Genomic DNA, 18,921 nt, shown 5'->3' with positions numbered 1-18,921 from the left:
AAAAACGGCGGCAGAGATCGAACGCCGTTAAGGGAGGGGAAAAGAAAAAAAAAAAAAAAGGAAGAAAAAACTTTGGCAGGGAAACAGTGTCTTACATCAATCTAGCAGTCAGCATCTATGTAGATGTTCTTTCCTCCTTTTGTGCAACACCCCTTCCCTCCTACAGACCACCCAAAGCCCTATAAATAATCCAAGGACTGTATTTTTCCTCCAGATTTCTCTTCAGACCTCTAAGGGAAAATATCAGGCAAAGGAAGGGAGAGAGGGAGAAGGGAAAGTGAGGAGGGGAGAGAGAGAGAGAGAAAGAGGAAAGATGGCTAGTGAATTCAGAAAGAAAATATTCTGGAGGGCAGTGGTGGCTGAGTTCCTGGCCATGAGCCTTTTCATTTTTATCAGCATTGGCTCTGCTCTGGGCTTCAACTTCCCCGTGGTGGCCAACAAAACATCAACGAGGTCTCAGGACAACGTGAAGGTTTCCCTGGCTTTTGGGTTATCCATTGCTACCATGGCTCAGAGCGTGGGCCACATCAGTGGGGCACACCTGAACCCAGCTGTCACCCTGGGGCTGCTGCTCAGCTGCCAGATCAGCATCTTCAAGGCGCTCATGTACATCCTCGCCCAGTGCCTGGGGGCAGTGGTGGCCACGGCCATTCTCTCAGGAGTCACCTCCTCTCTCCCAGGAAACTCCCTGGGGCTTAATGCTGTAAGTAGAAACTTTGAATTCCTCCTTTAATTTGGTTTTGTTTTTTTTTTTAGAGGAGAAATGTAGCAGCTGTAATTTACTAAAGATGTGGGGGTTCTGTTGGTGCTGGTGAGCTCGGAGAGCTTGGCTGTTTATTGTAGGAGAGAATCCAGTCCTGACTGATAACCAGGATGTCATAGGGATGGTCCTTCCTCCCCACCCTCATTTTGGAGCTTTAGGACATTCTGGTCGTGATCAGTTTTGCTTGTGTTCAGTTTTGTACACCTAGGTTGCTGAAAGGTGGCTTTTGATGCCAATTTAACACTGAAATCACTGGCAGTTTTATGATCTTTAGTGATTCTGAGGGTCCCTAAGGTGACATGTTGATTAATGTGTATACACCAGTGTTATTTTGGCTTCTGGGAGTATGATTATTTTTCAGTACTCAATTAATGGTTTGTGTATACTGGTGATGGCTGCAGTGAAAACCCATGGGAGCAGAGAGGTGTGCAGCAAGAGAAATCCCAACCCCAAAGATGTGAGCAGTACCTGTTGCTTTAGGCAGAGTGCTCAGATCCTGCCTGGCAGAATCCCAGCTGCCCTTTCTGTGCATTTCTGGGCAAAAATTGGACAAATCCTGAATTCTCACGTGTAAACTGGAGGAAAATGTGAGGCAGCTGCAGGTAACTGGGGTGCAGGTTCCAGCTCTCTCCCAGGCAGATGCTCGCATCACGCTGCCTAAAAACTGCTTGGTCACAACACCTCCTCTCAAAATGTCATTTTGCTGTTTTTGTTGCAGGATAATAGGAGAGAAAAAAGGATAAATACACTTCTAAACTTGAAATCAACCCACTGTCAGAGCAGTGCTACAGCCACTGCAGGACACACAGTGCTATAAATGGAAATTCCTTCTGGTCACTTACTTGACCTGATCTCTTAAGAACAAGTACTTTACATATTTTCCTTGGCCTCTTTCTTTCAAAATATTCCTGACTGCAGTTTGTAAATTGAGCTAATTTGTAATCTTCTGCCCATTTGTAGTCACAAGGGTATTTGGGACATAAAACTGCAAATGCAACCTCTCTTCTGAAATAACTTAGGCAAAACAGCAATATGGTTTTGCATACTGTAATTTGACATTACACTTAATTCAGAACATGAGTCAAGTTTTTAAAACAGATTAAAGTCTGATATTAAGGTGATTCCTGGGCAGCTCAGTATCATCCACCCTCATGAGTTGGCTGCTCACCTCCCTCTCTCCTGGTGCCTGCAGCTATTCCATCCTGCCAGCGCTTTGGAAATTTTGATGGGTTAACTCAAAACATTTTGAGGAAGAAGAGCAAATAATTTTATTGACTCCAGAAGGTTCTGGCTGCGAGTGTGATACTTGATCTTTTCCTCTGAAACCACTGACAGAGGGAACAGCTGAACCACATGGGACAGGGTGTCTGCCCAAGTGGTTTCCTCGAGAGGTCCAACTGCCATTAAACACGGGAGGTCTGGTTTTGGTAGCACTTAAGCTTGGCTTTTCCCTTTTGCTTCCATGAAATCCTGATGACTGGTTCCTTCCTCTAACCAAAGCTCTAAACCTGGCCATCTGGCCATTTGTGAAGGGGGGTGAAGCTATTCTTGCCCCTTAGTCAGTAACTCCTCAAGTTACGAAGGCAAAACCAGGCAGGGTGAAGTGTCCATCATATAAATTTTACAAATTGATCAGCAATTTCTGTGCAATGAAATAAGAGAGTATGGTTTCTAAAAGCTCTGGTCTCACTGTTTGCCATTGGAAAATATTCAGATATTTGTTTCTTTTTTCTTTCACATCCACTTACAAATGTTCTGGCTGGAGGAGTAGTGGGGAGACCCCCCTGGGGATAGTGAGGGCAGCAGCTGTTCTTCTGCCTTGAGAGAGAGGAAAGGAAAGAAAAGGAAAGGAAAGCAAATCCATTCATTTCCCAGTGACAAGCCTGGAGTGCCTGGGGAGGGGAGGGCTGAGGGGGAACTGGGTCTGAACCCAAGGCAGGGGGGAGCAGCAGCAGAGGGGCTGTGCTCGTGCCGGGCTGATCTCAATGGGGCACATCCTGAACCCATAGCACTGAGGTGCCTCCTCCAGCAAAGATCTGGCAAGGAGGAACCACAGAGTTGCTTTTATTATGGTTTTTAACCTGAGGATAAGAAGGGGAGGCTCAGAGATGGCGTCCCTGCCAGCTGCTCTCTCTTCTGGCCCTTCTTGTGGATAATGAGGTGTGGATTCTCTGCTCAGAAAAGGAATAGAAAGAGAGTGCTGCTTGTTTGGGAAGAGGGTCTGGATGTTTGTGGCTTTGTCCTCTGTTCTGACCCTGCTGTGCTCTTGGAGAGGTGTTTTCTACAGGAAAAATGTGGTGGGGGCAGTGTGTAATGGAGTGAGTGGCCATCCAGTGTTCCCAGTGGATACTGGCTGGGGTTGCGTGCCTGAACTTGGATTTCTCCTGCCTGGCTGCAGGTCCTGTGCTGAGGGACCAAGCTGAGAACCCATTTCCACTGGCTGCTCTCTAATCCACAGGGAATGAGGGACAAAGAGAGGCACCTCAACCTTTAGATCTGTTGAGTTGCTTCCAGAGACACCCAGCTACTCTTTGCCATGCTGAGGCTCCAGGCTTGGAAGCCTCTGCTAAGAATCCAAAATCAAGTGGGATAAATCCGTGTCTCTCATTGCACAAAAGGAAAAAAGTAAACACAAGCAAATGAAGCACAAACCTCAGCCATGGACAGTACAAGGCTGAGGAGAAAGAAAGGAGGATGAAAATGCAGGATGTGCCTTTAACAGGTTCAGTATTAAGGTCTGGTTTACACTAAGACAAGCAAACCAGTCACACATTAGGATTTTGATCCAAACTGTGCTTAAGTCAACAGACATATTTTTAGTTACTTTGGCTGGTCCCAAGTAAGACATTTTGGACAGCACTCACAGATGTATTTAGATTACTGAATCCTTTTAAGACACTTAACTTCCAATATATTTTAGTAGTGGCTTGTGCTCCAAAGTAAAAACTTTGAGAACTGGAGAAGCTGGAAGAGGAGTACGCAGTGTGTTTGCTCTTCTAAAAATTTAAATATTTTTCCTTACATCATCTTGTATCTTTTTTTTTTTTTTGAAAGTTGGATTACTACACGTTACAAATTTCCATTAGGTAAAGCTGTAAGAATAGAGAATACCAGATCCAAAATGCACTCATCTGCCAGCAGAGCTGGCTATTGTCTGGTGAGGACAGATCTGGAGTTTAGATAATGGAACAAACTACTCAGCACAGGCAGTTAATGACCAACAGAGAGCTCAAGCAGGAAAGAGAGGAGAGAAGAGACTTCTGTGCTGTAAAGTAACACAATATTTGCTGTTGAACAATGTTTATCTGGAGAACTTTCAGCAAACTTTTAAAAACATGGTCAGAAAATTTCTTAACTCAGGTTATTTTATATTTTTATATCTATTTTTCTATCCAACTATCTGTAGATATATATATCTATATATATATAGATACATATGTATATATATGAAAAATAATCTGAGCTAAATATATAGGTATAGATAAATAATTAGAATTTTGTGACAAATGCAGACACCACTTCACAATTTTCACAATTTCGTAGTTTTCTGTATTTTGGCACAGTGATGAGAGTGCCAGGAAATATGTCCCCACACTCTCAGGGCTATAATTTGGAAACTATTTGAAAACTCTTCCTTTGAGTTTATAATGAAAGATATTATTTTAAAAGTTATAAGTGGATCAAAAATTGTACGCAAGAAAAACAGACCTGAAGGTAACGTTGCTCGGGTAGATAAAGGGACAAGAAAAACAACCAAGAATAACAAATAGGAGGCCTTGGGTTTAGAAAACACCCAGTGGACTGATAAATGTTATTTGTGTAACTAAGGAGCTCTCTGGAAAAGCCAGAGGAGATCTGTGGTCAGTGGATTCAGAGGTCATTTTAAGACAGGTGAGTATTCATATGGATGCTATTCCTGGAGCATGGAGAGTTCCTTGTTGCTGGAACACCCTTTGAATTTCTGCTGTGACTGGCTGTGTCTCTGCTGCTCCCTGGGGCTGCCCAGGTCAGGATCAGCCATGGCAGAGTTGGTGCACACCAGGGTGCCACGTCCTTTGTGGATAAACACCCTGTGTCCATCTCTGGATTGCTCAAGGGCAGGGAAAAAGGAGGCCTTTGCTGTCTTTGACTCCTCATACCAGGCCAGTATCTGCTGCTTTGACCTTCCAGCCTCACCAAAGGCACACTACAGGACCACAGAATCATGGAATAGTTTGGCTTGGAAGAGACCTTAAAGATCCAACCCTCTGCCATGGGCAGGGACACCTTCCACTGTCCCAGGCTGCTCCAAGCCCTCTCCAACCTGGCCTTGGGAACTTCCAGGGATGGGCATGAATCCTCTTTCCACAACTACTCCCACTTAGCTGGATTGCGATCCAGCAGCATCAGAACAAATTGGAACCTCAATGCTGGAGTTTTTTAGGTTTTCTTTCCTTTACTGCCTACATGCTCCATGTAGCTTATTCTGCTGCTTGGGGAAGATGAACAATCTTTTGTCTCCAGGAGAGTGGAGCATAGGATGTGCTAAGATATGTGGATCCTTGTCAGCTGCAGATGACCTTTAGAGCATCCAGGCTGGTGAATTTTCTCCTAACAAATTTCCAATTTGCATTTCCAGTGCAAACATAATGTTGCACCAGCACTGGGAATTCCCTTTTGTGTAGTTGAGACCTGCCACACCTTTCACTGGTGTTTGTGGGATAAATACTGAAGTATTTACCCTGATATTCCCCATTCGATGCTTCCCATCCTTTGGAAACTCCTCTCAGAGGGGATTCCCCATGGGGAATCCCACACTCCCCACATTTGGTCCACACCAGTGGCCTTCTCACCATGGGGAGCAGGGCTTGCCTGGTTGCCCTGGGTGACTCAGTGTTTGCCTTGTGATTTCCCTGGCTCCTCGTGCCCGCGCCCTACGAGCCTGTTCTCCAACCTCCAATTAAACAAAGCCAGCTCCAGTTGGAAGAACATCCAAAATAAACTGAGAGCTTGACAGTGTGAGGGGACAATTGAGTAAGTGATGCTGCTTTTCCTCTGAGTCACTGTGGAAAATTGCAGCTCCAGAGGTGCTGCTGGATGGACGAGACACGCAGCTGAGATCCTGACCTTTAGTGCTTATTGAAAAATCCTTGGAAAACTTATTTGTTTTTTTCAATGCAGATAATATTTTGTGCCTTTCTCAAGTTTAGGACAGTGAGGAGCTTCATTCTCCATGTCTTTGCCTTGCCTATTTTTGATCCAGGTTAGGCTTCTACTGCCAACCTTTCCTCTGCATGCTCCAGGACTCAAACATTCACAAGGGACAAAAAGCTGCTCCATTTCTAAAATGAGCAAAATGGTTCCGGTACATGACATTGATCTGGGATTTTTATTTCTTAACAAAGACTGTCACAACAATAGCTCATTGTTCACTGTCAGTTTTTGCAGCAGAGGGCTTTTAAGGCTTGCCAGCATTGTACTGAGAGGCCCCAGGCAGGGCAGGTGGGACACAGGAAAGGCACCTGCTCAAAACTGGCCACGCTCTCGGCCTCTTTTTAATGAGTTCACACAGTGACAGCAGAAACATCTGGGCTGAGATGTAAACCTGATGGTTATCACCCATCCCCCAGAGAATTTGGGCTTATGGCTCTAATCCTTATCTCAGATCTCAGAGCTTTTTATCTGATTTCCATTTCCATGAAGATTTGCTTAGCGCCTCTCCAATAACAGAGCCGTATCCCGGGATTTTGGCAGGGAGCATGGAGGGATGCACCAGCACAGCCTCTTCTGGGACAAGGAGAGGCCCTTGGTGCTCATCCTCCTGCAGCCCTGTCCTTTTGTGCTAAAACAGAGGAGATCAAAATGGGTTTTGTGCCAGGCGATCCAAGGATGAGCATTTGGAAAATGCTCTGCAGGCCTCAAAGGTTCTCTTCATTTATTTCTGCTTAGAAATGGTAGAAATTCCTGAAAAGGATGCACAGGGGTGTTTAAAACAATTAGTTGCCATAGATCTAAAAACATCATTAATTTGGTAGGTTAGTTAATATTATTGTTAACAAATATTAATACAAATACAAATGGAGTGGGATTTTCAGAAAATAATTTTTTCTGTGTTAGATCAACTGTCAAGCTAAGTAGGATTTAAGTAAAAATTCATTTTGGCATCAGCCTTCCTGAGTGGTCAATAAACCATTAAAATTGGTTTCCTTTCCATAGAGTTCTCTGATCACACCAAATATATTTGGGTATTCTGTGTATATTTGTGTGTTATGTGTTTGCACACCCCCAAACACACTCACACACCAGAGACAGATGGACAGAAAGATTCTTCAGATGAGATAAATCCAAATTTCAATGTTTAATCTAAATTAATTGGAAAGTTAAAAAAAAAAATCTAATAATAGGTGTGGGTTCTGAAGCAAGATCTGACATGGCAAGGACCACAGCCCAAGAACAAATGGAAATGTCCACAGCAAGAGAATGAATATTATGGATTAAATCTGGTTAAATTGGTGCAATGGTAAGAAAAAAAAAATCTAGGTTTTTGTAGCAGGGCTCGTGGGTTTTAGCAGTTAATGTAAACCTTCAGGGAGCTGAGAAAAACATTTCTTTAATCAGAGAATCCTAAAAAATATCACTATCTGTACAGATATTTTTAAAGGAAGCATTTTTAAAGCAAGGATACGAAACCACATCACAAGTACTAAAGGAAGAAAAGATAGCCCCTGAAAAATTTCCTGTTTGTCTCCAGAGGAAATTGCCTGTTTTCTTTAGGGCAGTAGTCCAGTTTTGCTTGTTTGTCCACTCTCCAGCTTAATGGAGAGAATTCAGTAACAGAGGGGTCTTTACCTGGTACCACAATTGTCTCCTGGAGGTTCTTCTGGCCTGGCTGGGAACATTCTGAGCCCTGAGTATTTATTAATGTGTAATTGATGGGAAAATGATGATCTTCCTGGCATCCAGAGCTCGTGCTGGTGTTTGACTGCTGCAGATTCATTGAACTGAGGAGATCTGAGGCTGAGGCACAACATCAACCTGTTAAATCAAATATACAGAGCCTGACAGGCATCCTGGAGGAAACTATAAACAGCAGGAGGGCGAAAATGTGGCCTGAGAGCCTTGTAAGGCACAACTGGACTAGAAAGGAGTAAAGAAATCCTCTGTGTGCTTCCCTGGACGAGTCCTGTGCATCCCCTCTCTAGGAACCACTGGGAGGTGTCGCAGAAAACTCAACTTTTCCAGGCTAATTCTGTGCCAAGTAGAGTCAATGAAGGCTTTCAGAGCAGAAGGGTGGCACGTTTCATTACACATTTACACACACAACTCCTCCTGAGGGCACTGATGACTCTGCTTGGAATGGGTAAGGTCAGGTTTGGCCCCTTTTCCCTCCTTTGTTAGGACTTCTTGCTTGATGAACAAGGTTGGAGAAATGGAGGAGTTGGAATTGTTCCCCCAATTCCTGAAATGAGTTGCACAGGCTCAGAGCTGGTTTTTAACCCCATGGAAATGCCAAGTGTTCAATGCTTATTTATGGCTCATGAATTTTGAGAACTTCACAGATTTGCTGGAGTTTGTCTAAAAATATAAAATGAATATTACTTTAGTGGAATTGCCAACAACCATACAGTGAGGTTTGTGCAAATCCAGGTGTTATTCCAGTAACAACAATAAAAGGATGATTCTATTTGGCTCAAAATTCAGATATGCCCAAAATTCCTCACTGAAATACTATCTCCTTCTAAGCTGGTAATAGAGGAGATAATAAACAGCTCTGTGGTATAAATGAGTGCTTCAACTATTACAGAAAATTAACTATTTGCTTGGGTTTGGCTGGGTAAAGAAAAAAAAAACCAACAAAACCTCACAAATCCTCATCCTCTGAATAGAAGTTGTTTATTTCTCAGCAGCAACATTTAACCAAAAAAACCCCAAAACTTTCTCCCAAGCAACTTTCCCAGAGGCACATCAAAAAAGTAAAAGTGTAAATAAAAAAAAATTGTCTGTGTCTGACCAGCTGTGCTAAAAACAAGTCCAGTAGAGGAACTTTTACTGCCCGTCTTGGTCTGACATGCAAGTTTTATGTGCTCTGGTTTAATACAATAATAATTCTCCCCTCTTTCTCTCCATGGCACTAAAACACAAAGCCCTGGATAATTTCTCCTCGGCCTGCAGAGGGTGGGAGGAGGGAGCTGAGTCTCGTTCCTGGAGGGTGTCTGCTGCCTAAGGAATGGAAAATATGATCTCTGCTTTGGGAATTGAATGAGTCCCCTTTAGGGCTCTTAAGGCTGTATTTATAGGAAGGATAATCTAGCAGAGGACAATGTATTTTGTTCCCAGGTTCTGCTGAATGCTTCCATTGTTGATGTAGGATACAATCCAAAGCTAATTTATAAGCAGCTTCTGAGTCCTCTTGTCATATAATTTTGAGCGAAACTCTTGAGATCTTTGCCTGTCTCTCCTTACTAAAGAAATGAGACTTTTGTACTTCCTGAATCCCTAATACTCAATTAATGGGTATAGAAACATCCATTTCAGAGTGATACTGCTAAATAGCAAGGGTAGAAGTGAATAACTGTAGTTAAGCAGCCAGGGATTAATCTCTGAATCAATTCTGACTATCACTCAAGGTTTATAGCTATGGAGATGTGGGATAGACTTCCAGGAGAATAAAGGTATGTTATCAATATGGAAATCATCAAGTTCTTTTCATGACAGAGCTGGAGCTGAAAGAATGAGAAAAGTCAAACAAAATGATAGGCAAGACAGTGGGATGTGGTTTGGAGGGAAGTAGAGAGATGAATTTCTGAGATCACATTTGTAGAGCATCCCTTTAAAGAACTTTGCCAGCCAAACACTTAAATGATAGCTAGTTGGCATAAAAAAGAATGATTAATATTTCAAAAAAGTGGGGTATGAATAGAGAATGAACCATCTAAACTATTGTGAAGAGTTTTCCTTATTCAGTAAAAGAAGGAAAGTCAAAGAAGGGAAATTTTAAGCTATAAGAAAAAAATGCTGTAAGACGGCAAGAATTTACTTGAATAAAATGCTAATTTTAAGAAAAATGTCTGCCAAGGCAGACAAAAGGTAATAATTTAGGTAAGATGGTGAGGATATGCAAGGAAGAGAAGTCTCAGCCATTAAAAATGCTGTGAAATGCTGTGGCTTAAATTTTCTCCCTCAAAACCACACCAGCAGGCAGGACTTGCTCTGGTGTTTCATAAGAATGGGGAAAGCTGACATTGCCCTGCTAAAAAATAGACTTTTGCAATACCAGAGGCCTCTCTTTTTTTTTTTTAATTTTTTTTTTTCTGGAACAATGAGAAACTAATCCCTGTTATATGAAAGGAAGCTGGGCCCTGGAAGCTCCAGTCCAGGGCTGAGGGTTTGTTGGATGAGATGGAGCTCAGCCCATCCCACGTGGTGGAACCACCTTGCATAACAAAGTGTCTTATCCATGTAACGGGAAACAGGTTTGAACTTGATATACTTTCACTGGTAATAAGAAAAATATGAAGCCACTAGAGAAGTACACAGTGGGGTTTACCTTGGGCCAGTTTAATTTCCTGTCCCCGTTTCTTCTTCCGAAGGCGGACAACTCATAAATATCCTGTCCTAAAAAAAAAAAAAAAGAAATTAAAAAAAAAAATCAAAAGGAAAGAAAACATATCATTAATTTGCCCAAATGATTGCTGTGGGAGGCAGTCAGCTAAACATGGCAGTTAAGGGCACTTCTGGGAAAGCAAATTCTGTAGTTCCCATCTCCTGTGTGATTTATGGAGAGCTGGAAGTGATGTGGCCACTGCCCATATCCTAAGACATAAAGCAGGTGTTCTCAACTAATTGCTCTCATGTTCATGTCTAGAATATGTTTTTTGGGGTTTAACATTCTTCATTTGGATGTCTCTTGAGCCACTTTGCCTTCAGTGCTTCCTTAGTTTCCAGTCAGGTACATCTCAGGAGTTTTCTGAATAAGATGTGTTTTCTGTACATTTACTGAATTCCAGTAGATTTTTATTACATGACCTTGTTCAGATTCACAGTGAACTGAGGGGAAAAAATATTAATCGTGGGATTGTTAAGGGTGGAAATGGTAGGATTCAGCTCATAGGAGGATGCACCTCCCTTGGGGTGTCTCCATGTTCTGCTTCTTGTCTGGGAGCTGTGAGGTCGAGGAGGAATTGCTGCAAGCTGCTGCAGCCAAGATTGATTCAGCTGATCATAAAAATGTGTCCACAGACAACTCTCCCATCTTGCCAGTGATTCAGCTCATTTCTTATGTGTGTTTCTGGTGCTTCTTCTGTCAAAACACTGACAGTAGAAATGAAGTTTAGTGGAATTATTCATGTGAACAAAAAAGGAAAAGAAGCCTATGTAGACTCTCTTGGAGATGAATATGGGCTTGTGTGTTTCATTTAACCCCTTAGAGCATGTTTGGTTCCTTAAAGCTCTGAATCCACTCCTCAAGTGTCCCAGATCTGAAGCCTGAAAAGCTCAGGGAGTTGCTGTGCTGTTCTCTGCCCTCTGACAATTTTTCTCTTACCTTAATGAGGATTATTGGACTGCAAAGAGAAGATGTCAAAGATTTCTCAGCAGATGCATCAAGGTACCAGTACAGGGAAAAAGGCATTGCAGTGTGGGTACAGATCGCTGGAAAGGGTCCTCTTCACCCCAACACTGCACTAGAAGTGGTTGTGTCTCATTTCAAAGCATTTTTTGACTATTTAGGAAGCAGAGATATTGGACACCTTGCATTTTGGATATTCTCAGCAACAGAATGGAAGATGTTAAGAACAGCTGTTGATTTTTAGTCAGGTCTCTAAAGTGTGGTACTGCTTCCTACCAAATTCAGATTAAGCTTTAGACAACACTGAAGCTTCTTCTACAAAATCTTCCACAAAAGTTCAAACTTTCCTTAAAAACCTGAATAACATAAAGAAAATACAAGCAAAGGATGATAAAGGTGCAGATTCAAAAGGTGCAAAATGTTATCTGGGTAAGACTTGCAAATCCTCTGTGAATGAGGATGATATAAACATAAATACAAATATAAATATAAATATAAATATAAATTATAGAAATAGGTACATGTACATTTTAACTTGACAGAAGGGAATGTACCTTCCTATTCCCTTTCTAAACCTTTTCTGGGGTGTGCTTGGGATGGTGAACACTGGTGCTGTTCCATGTGTACCATGGATGGTCCAGGGCTGCTGCTGCAGTGAAAATTTACCTCTGATAAGAAGGCAAATAAATATTCTGTTATCCTACACTTACACACTGCAGATCCACAGGCCCCAGCAAAGCAGGACATCCAAGGTTTGCCAGGGTTTGTCCCATTTTGGAGCATGGCCCAGAGTCCTTGCTCTCACAGGAGAATATTAATGTTTCTGGCAGGCTGTGTAAAATTACATGGCTGGAGGAAAGCAAAAGGTTTCCTATGATATTTCCAGGTTTTCTTTGATCCCACTCAGCCCATCAATAGGTGTTGATTAGCAGGGAGAATGACCTCAAGTCACGTCAGCTGTAGGATGTATTTTTCCTGGAGGGAAAGGAAGAATATGATTTCCTCCTCTCAAAGATTATCACAGGTTTTTAAAGAATAATTTTGCTCTTATTGTCTTTTATAGAAGCCCTTCAAGTGAAGGGAAAGCCCAATGGCTGGCAAGTGTTTAATATTTTAAAATGTCAAGGCTTTGTCAAATGCCAACATTGATGTGTCACACAGCAGCTCTGGGTTCTCTGGGGTTGCATTATGATAGAAAAGAATTTGGTTTCTTATCTGCTTTTGGGCATGTGCACATCAGTCACTTATTTGCTACCTGGCTTTTAAGTTTGGCCATTTGGCCTTCCAAATGTGAGATAAGATTTTCCAGAGGGTACATAGTCCACATTCTTGAATTGGTTTATGATACAAGGAAACACACTGGAAACCTAATTTGTTGAGAGACAAAAATCCCACAGTTTCTACAGTGAAAAAAAGTGTTTATTTTTAAAACTTACAAAAGCAATAGAATTTTAATTCAGAGATATCAAGCATGAATTTCTAGATCCTGCAATTTTCAGTGCATCTTGTATGGATGCATTTATGTCAGACTCACACTTCTCACATGTAAGTACTAATAATGAAAGGTTTCATTAATGGAGTTCAGTTTCTACTCTGTGGATGCTGAAGGAACCAAAATACCCATCCCTTCAACCAGAATTCCCTTCTATTTGTGAATAAACTACTTCCAACTCAGAGGATATCACTCCTGCAGGTTAAAGAACAAGCTATAAGAATACATTAGTAGTGTTTCAGAATAGCAGGCTTTAAAAATCAGACTTATGCTGAGAAAAGTCTCAAATGACTTTTTTTCGTTGCTTAGGAATTTGATATTCAACTTTGTTACAGAGAAGAAACAAGAAATGTGAACAGCACCTGTGGAAAGTGACATAGTTCAGTTAACCATCTTTAACTTTTAAGGTTTTTCAAATATTAGCTTTGGGGAAATTAGGGCATAAACCACAAAATCAGATTAACAGCAGGATTTCCCGTGGTTTCATTGTTCTGGACAGGTCACAATAGCATGTAATTATGGTTTTTGCCACGAATGACCCAGCAGTTTTTAATGCAGGGGCTCTGACAGATGTGATAACCCACTGATAGCACAAATTAATACAAGTTTTGCAGAGTTTGCTTCCTACTCTGAGTCACATTCTCAGTTCTCTGACCTGTGGCCAAGCTCATGTTTCATCCCATCCATTCAAGTGAGTTATTTCTGCTTAACATCAAGTTATTCAGCTCAGTAACACACTTGCCTTGACTTAATGGAGACACCACTGAGTACAGCAATTGAAAGCAGAACTCAAAACTTCTTATAACATCAAATGGTTTACCTCCATGGTTTCTTGTTAGGCACAAGTTCTCAGCAGTACTCCTGAAATACGGCAGCATTTCTGCTCTGTAATGTCCATTTCTGTGAATCACCATGGTTTCAATATGCTCTACAGCATTTACAAGAAACTCTGCTGATTTCATGACTAATAATTCCATTGGAATATTTATCCCTGACAGTTTCAGTTTTTCTAGATAATCCACTTCAGCAGGAAATTGAAGCACTCCTGTCAGCCCCTTGGGATTCCTTAACTGGGGATTTTTTTTTAACGTATCCCAAGGAAGTTAAATGAGCTTCAGTTTGAGTCTAAGGAACCAAAAAGCAGTTCAGCTGCGAGTCAGGTGTTTAAGCTTTTGTAGTCAAATGAGATCTATTAAAAAAAAAAAAAAAAGACCGAGCTTTCAAATGATCCCCTTCACTTCATCAGGTGAATGGATCTCATCTCCACTGACTACACCATTATCTGTGCAAATTAGAGATACATTGACTAAATGTTAATATCTAGAGATGTTTTACATACTTTTGGTCTTCTGTCACATCTACCAGTCCCCCATAAACTCCATGGAAATCTCAGGGTATTTCCTGTGGCATATTAATTTACAGTCTAGGTGGAACATTAAATATTAATGTGGAAGTCCCTGAAGCAACGAGTGACTGTCCTAAGGCACCAGAGTTCACTTCTGAACAGTAAACTGCTGAAGGTGTCTCTCTGGCTGATTTGTTTCTCACACATAGATCAGTTCCACTCTCACTGTGCCCAGTGGCTGAGTGTTCACTTTGGCTGGAAGAAGAAACCACTCAAAAAAACCCAAACAACTGCTTATGCCTAGGCTTCAGTACAGCAGGGAGTGTTCCAAAACTAATTTCTCTTCAATTTTTTCCTATTTTTTCCTATGTTTCCCCCCTGTTGAGCAAAAAAGAACCCCTGGAAGGAAACGGATGTGCAGGTTCATATTGAAGAAAGAGATACCACAGAACTTTGTTACACTGCTTGAGGTCATGCAGGAATATGAAATAACATTTTCCCTCTTGCCTCCATGCAGCTTTCAGAGGGAATCAATGCAGGCCAAGGGCTGGGAATTGAAATCATTGCCACCTTCCAGCTGGTGCTGTGTGTCCTGGCCACCACAGACCGGAGAAGGAACGACGTCTCGGGATCGGCGCCTTTGGCCATTGGTCTCTCCGTTGCCTTGGGCCATCTTCTTGCTGTAAGTTTCAGCCTCAGAGGTTATATCTGCCCTCTCCCACCTCGGCGTGGGCCAGTGAGATGATGGGGAAGCTTCATCTGTGCCTCACCTGTAGTTGTCTCTCCACCTCCTAGATTGATTACACCGGCTGTGGAATTAACCCAGCCAGATCTTTCGGCTCAGCGCTCATCGCCAACAACTTTGAAAATCACTGGGTAAGTTGAGTAAATTTGTTTAACTCCCGAAAGGCTCTGAAAACACATAACCTACAAGATCAGAAACATTTCAACACCTATCATTAGGAGCAAGTCAGAGAGTTGGCATTTCCATTTCACCTAACAAAGAATACTCTCCTTTAAATCCTGACCAGCCTCAGGCAAACAAAAAGTCCTCAGGCTCATTCAGTCTCTGTACTTAAAGTAATACAGTAGATTTTCTTTGGTTTATTCCCCTTTATATTTATTTATTTCAAACATTTTAATTGTTTAAGCCTTATTACACAGAATCCTGTACTGTGTATTTATTGTTTAAATTAAATTTGTAAAGTGCTACTGCTTAATTTAGAAAGATTCTTAAGCAGGTTTATAAACTGAAACGGATCATCCAATGTTTAAGAGCTAATAAAATATTCAGCATCTTAAAGCTGAGTGTCTGCTTATGTGTTTTCAAGGATAAGTGCTCTGGAAACACTATAAATTTTTAGATTATTTCTTGTGTTTAAATGTGGTTAAAATGAGGTTCTTCACAAAAATTTACTTATTTCACTAAAGCTCAATAAAGAAGGCTGATATAAAGTTGTAAATGAACATGTGTTCTTGAATATATAAAATGGGGCTTGTTCCAACTCTCCTACTTATGATTTTGGCAGCCAGTTACATAGGCACAGGTGGAAATTTAGTGGTAATACAATGGAGTTGTGAAAATTTTGGATATAGATTCCATTTTCATCTAAAGAGTAAAACATAAAAGGAAGACCCTGGGGAAATTTTGGCAGTGTCTACCACTTAAGCATTATTATTAGGACACAAAAGGGAAGTAACTAAGTGAGGAGCTGATATTTTCAGAATTTAATAGGAAAATTATTATCCTTTGTAGATACAGAAGAAGATAGATGTAATAATTTGTGTTAAAACTACTGATATTACGGAATAAAAGAGTTGCCAGACTCAGTAGTGCTTTGGCCTTGCAAAGACTTCAATATCTTCTGTTATTTCTAACAAAATCAACTTGTCTACTAAAATCCTTTTATTACCTCTCCCTCTAAATTTTAATTTTCTTAAGTGGTTAGGCCAGTTCAATCACAGCAATACCACCAGCTAAGCAGCATCTAGGGGTAAATTAAGCCCCTAATTAAGCCCTCATTAAGTATTTCAAATTCACCTATCACTGGAATTTAATAGAAGAATGGAAACTACTGCCCTGTTGTTTTAGAAATTAAGCTCCCCTGCCAACTATATGTGGAGTAGCAGAGAAGTTTTAGCAGTAGGCAACTGATTTTAAATGTCACGATTTGACAGCATGGTCACAGTTATTCACCTCTCATGGTGACAGATTCCTGGTCTTATGTCATGTGGTTAAATAAACATTCAGGTGGACAGGCTGCAAATTTCCCTGTGAAAATCCTCAGAGGAGCTTCAAATGCAGAAATACCCGATGCAATGGCTTGGATTTCTATTCCAGATTTTCTGGGTTGGCCCAATCATTGGAGGAGCAAGTGCTGCCCTGATTTATGACTTCATCCTGGCGCCCAGAACCAGCGACCTCACCGACCGCATGAAGGTGTGGACCAGTGGCCAAGTAGAAGAGTATGACCTGGAAGGGGATGATATGAACTCCCGGGTTGAAATGAAACCAAAATAAAGAAGGGCATGGAGAGAGGGAAAAAAAAAAGAAAAAAAAAAAAAAAAAAGCAGCACATTGGTTTCTGAAGATTTTATCAGTGTTATAGACTCTTTGTAAACCAGCAAGCAGTACTTTGTTTTTTTATTTCAATACGGTTTTCCTTTCTTTTATTTTTTTTTTCTGCCCCCAATCTTAATAGCATTTTTTATATCTGGGGTTTCTCAATTACAGAGTCTTTAGGTTGAGAAGTCCTGATATAAACAAAATGGGGTGAAGTTTATTTAGGTCACCTTTGCACGACCTAAATAAATAGAGCTGAAGTTTAACCCTTCCCTTGGTACCACCCAATTTGAGGTGTATTTAGCAGGGGGGGCGTCCCCTACCACATCACTCAGTAATGATAAATAATTCCAATGACCAATTTGTTTCCTGGAAGAATAGATATTGACAGAGAATCATCTGTACCAATAACAGAGGCCTTACACTTGAAAAAACAGTATTTATACAAAAATGCAGGGCTGGCATCTAATGCCAGCAATGAATGGGAAAAAAAAAACCAGTCTCAAATCAGTGCTCAAAAGCATCTTTTGGAAGGAAAGGTTACTAAAGATTAGTTGCTATGTAAAATTACCCATAATTTCCTAAATGATTGATCATCTTTGAGAAAAAGAGGGCCAGAAAAGTAAGGCAGGGTAGGAATTTCCAGAGTCACAGGATCTTTCAGACTTTCTAGTGTTTCATTCTCCCTAAACTTTCATCCAGCTGCTTGTAAGGGAAGAATATATGTGACCAAAAAAGAAAAAAAAAAAAAGATATTTTAACTCCTGGGAAGTAATAACTAGAATTCAAATTGGAGAGTAGCAATAATGGCAACAAGAGCAACATGGTGCCAGTGTGCAAACAGGATCTGATGGTTGCTGTGACTACTCTGCTTTTGTTCACCTTGTGAAATTTATCATGTGATTTAAAGCAAAACAAAGAGAAAAGAAGTCCCCTTTCTCTGTGACCCTATCCCAATAGCCAGCGCTGTGACATTCAGGGACCACAAACAGATGAACACACGGTTTATTTTCTAATGAGGGACAAATACATACCTGTAAGTCCATTTTGGGGGTGGTTGCTTTGTTTTTTATATATATATATATATAAATGTTTATATATATGTTTTATACAGAAAGCCTAGTGTACTGTTTTGTAAGAAAATAAGAGCATAAAGACAAGTGGTAAGAATTGCAGCAGTGCTTAGCAAAATAAACGACACTGGAAATGAGAAAGAAAATTAACAGTCTAAATGACGTGGAAGATTATTTTCTGTTTAAATTTGTGTGTGTGTGTGCTACTTATGATTTCCTGAGTAACCCAAATCATTAGCTGGTCTTACCTACTAACAATAGAATATAGTTCAAGCAGACACGTGCTGATATACTTGTTCTGCTCTAAAAAAATTTCCATAAGAAATGAGGCCCAGAGGAACTGACAGAAAATCAGCACATTCCAGCATTCAGCAGAATCCCCCAGAGGTAATGGGATGGATTCTCCTCCCTGAGAGACAGTATGGGATTGGGAGGTGAGGTAGGATTGGCAGAAGAATCTGTATGGGTTGGATCATTTCATCAACTTGAGCAGATGGACAATGAAAAAAGAATAAAAATGAAAATTACCAGCAAAATAAACCAGAATATATTTTATCTTTCTTGTCTACATTTGGTGTGCTATCCCATGTATTGCCTATGTACATAGAGCATGATTGGATTTTGGGGTGGTTTAAAAATAAACAAAATCAGTTGTGCTAACATATGAGCTGTTCATGATTCTTCATTTTTAATTTGTCATGTAAAGCAATTAAATTTTCTGCACCATTTTTCAGGTGCCCACCTGTAAGACTGCCAATTTCTGCTTTTCCACTCTTCACTTGATGCTTCCTTTTAGGGAAGATGTTCTTTGTTTTCATGGCAGGCAAAGCAGATCCTCAGCTGGAAGTGAACTCTTCCAAATTGTACTTGGAAATGAAGCAGAGAACCAGGATCTTGTACCCACTTCCTAGAATATCTTTCCAATTTTATCTGCTGTTGTCCCAGTGCCTCCATTGACTCCAAATTAACCCTTTTTTACCTTACAGAATCTCTGGGCCAGAGAGAGAGCCAGAACAGTTGCAGGACTCACCTGCAGTAAATAGTTTGTTTTGACAAGTCTCAGGTAACTTAATAGTTAATGGTGCAGAAAATGTGAAATTCACAATTTGTTTCTTAGCCTAAACCTTGCAGAGAACTTG

The 18,921-nt window shown here is 40.9% G+C and overlaps 1 protein-coding gene across 1 annotated transcript; it reads left to right on the top strand.

Annotated features, from left to right (window-relative positions):
* Window positions 1–202: 202 nt before the first annotated feature.
* Window positions 203–18,444, top strand: AQP1 (aquaporin 1 (Colton blood group)). The gene is made up of 4 exons (XM_036406858.2): window positions 203–703; window positions 14,664–14,828; window positions 14,942–15,022; window positions 16,488–18,444. Exons 1-4 carry the CDS (start codon window positions 314–316, stop codon window positions 16,665–16,667), a joined length of 816 nt encoding a protein of 271 aa, XP_036262751.1. The 5' UTR covers window positions 203–313; the 3' UTR covers window positions 16,668–18,444.
* Window positions 18,445–18,921: the final 477 nt, after the last annotated feature.

Source organism: Molothrus ater, chromosome 1, assembly GCF_012460135.2.
Source record: "Molothrus ater isolate BHLD 08-10-18 breed brown headed cowbird chromosome 1, BPBGC_Mater_1.1, whole genome shotgun sequence".
Taxonomy (NCBI): Eukaryota; Metazoa; Chordata; class Aves; order Passeriformes; family Icteridae; genus Molothrus; species Molothrus ater.
This window is presented reverse-complemented; position numbering and strand designations above follow the sequence as displayed.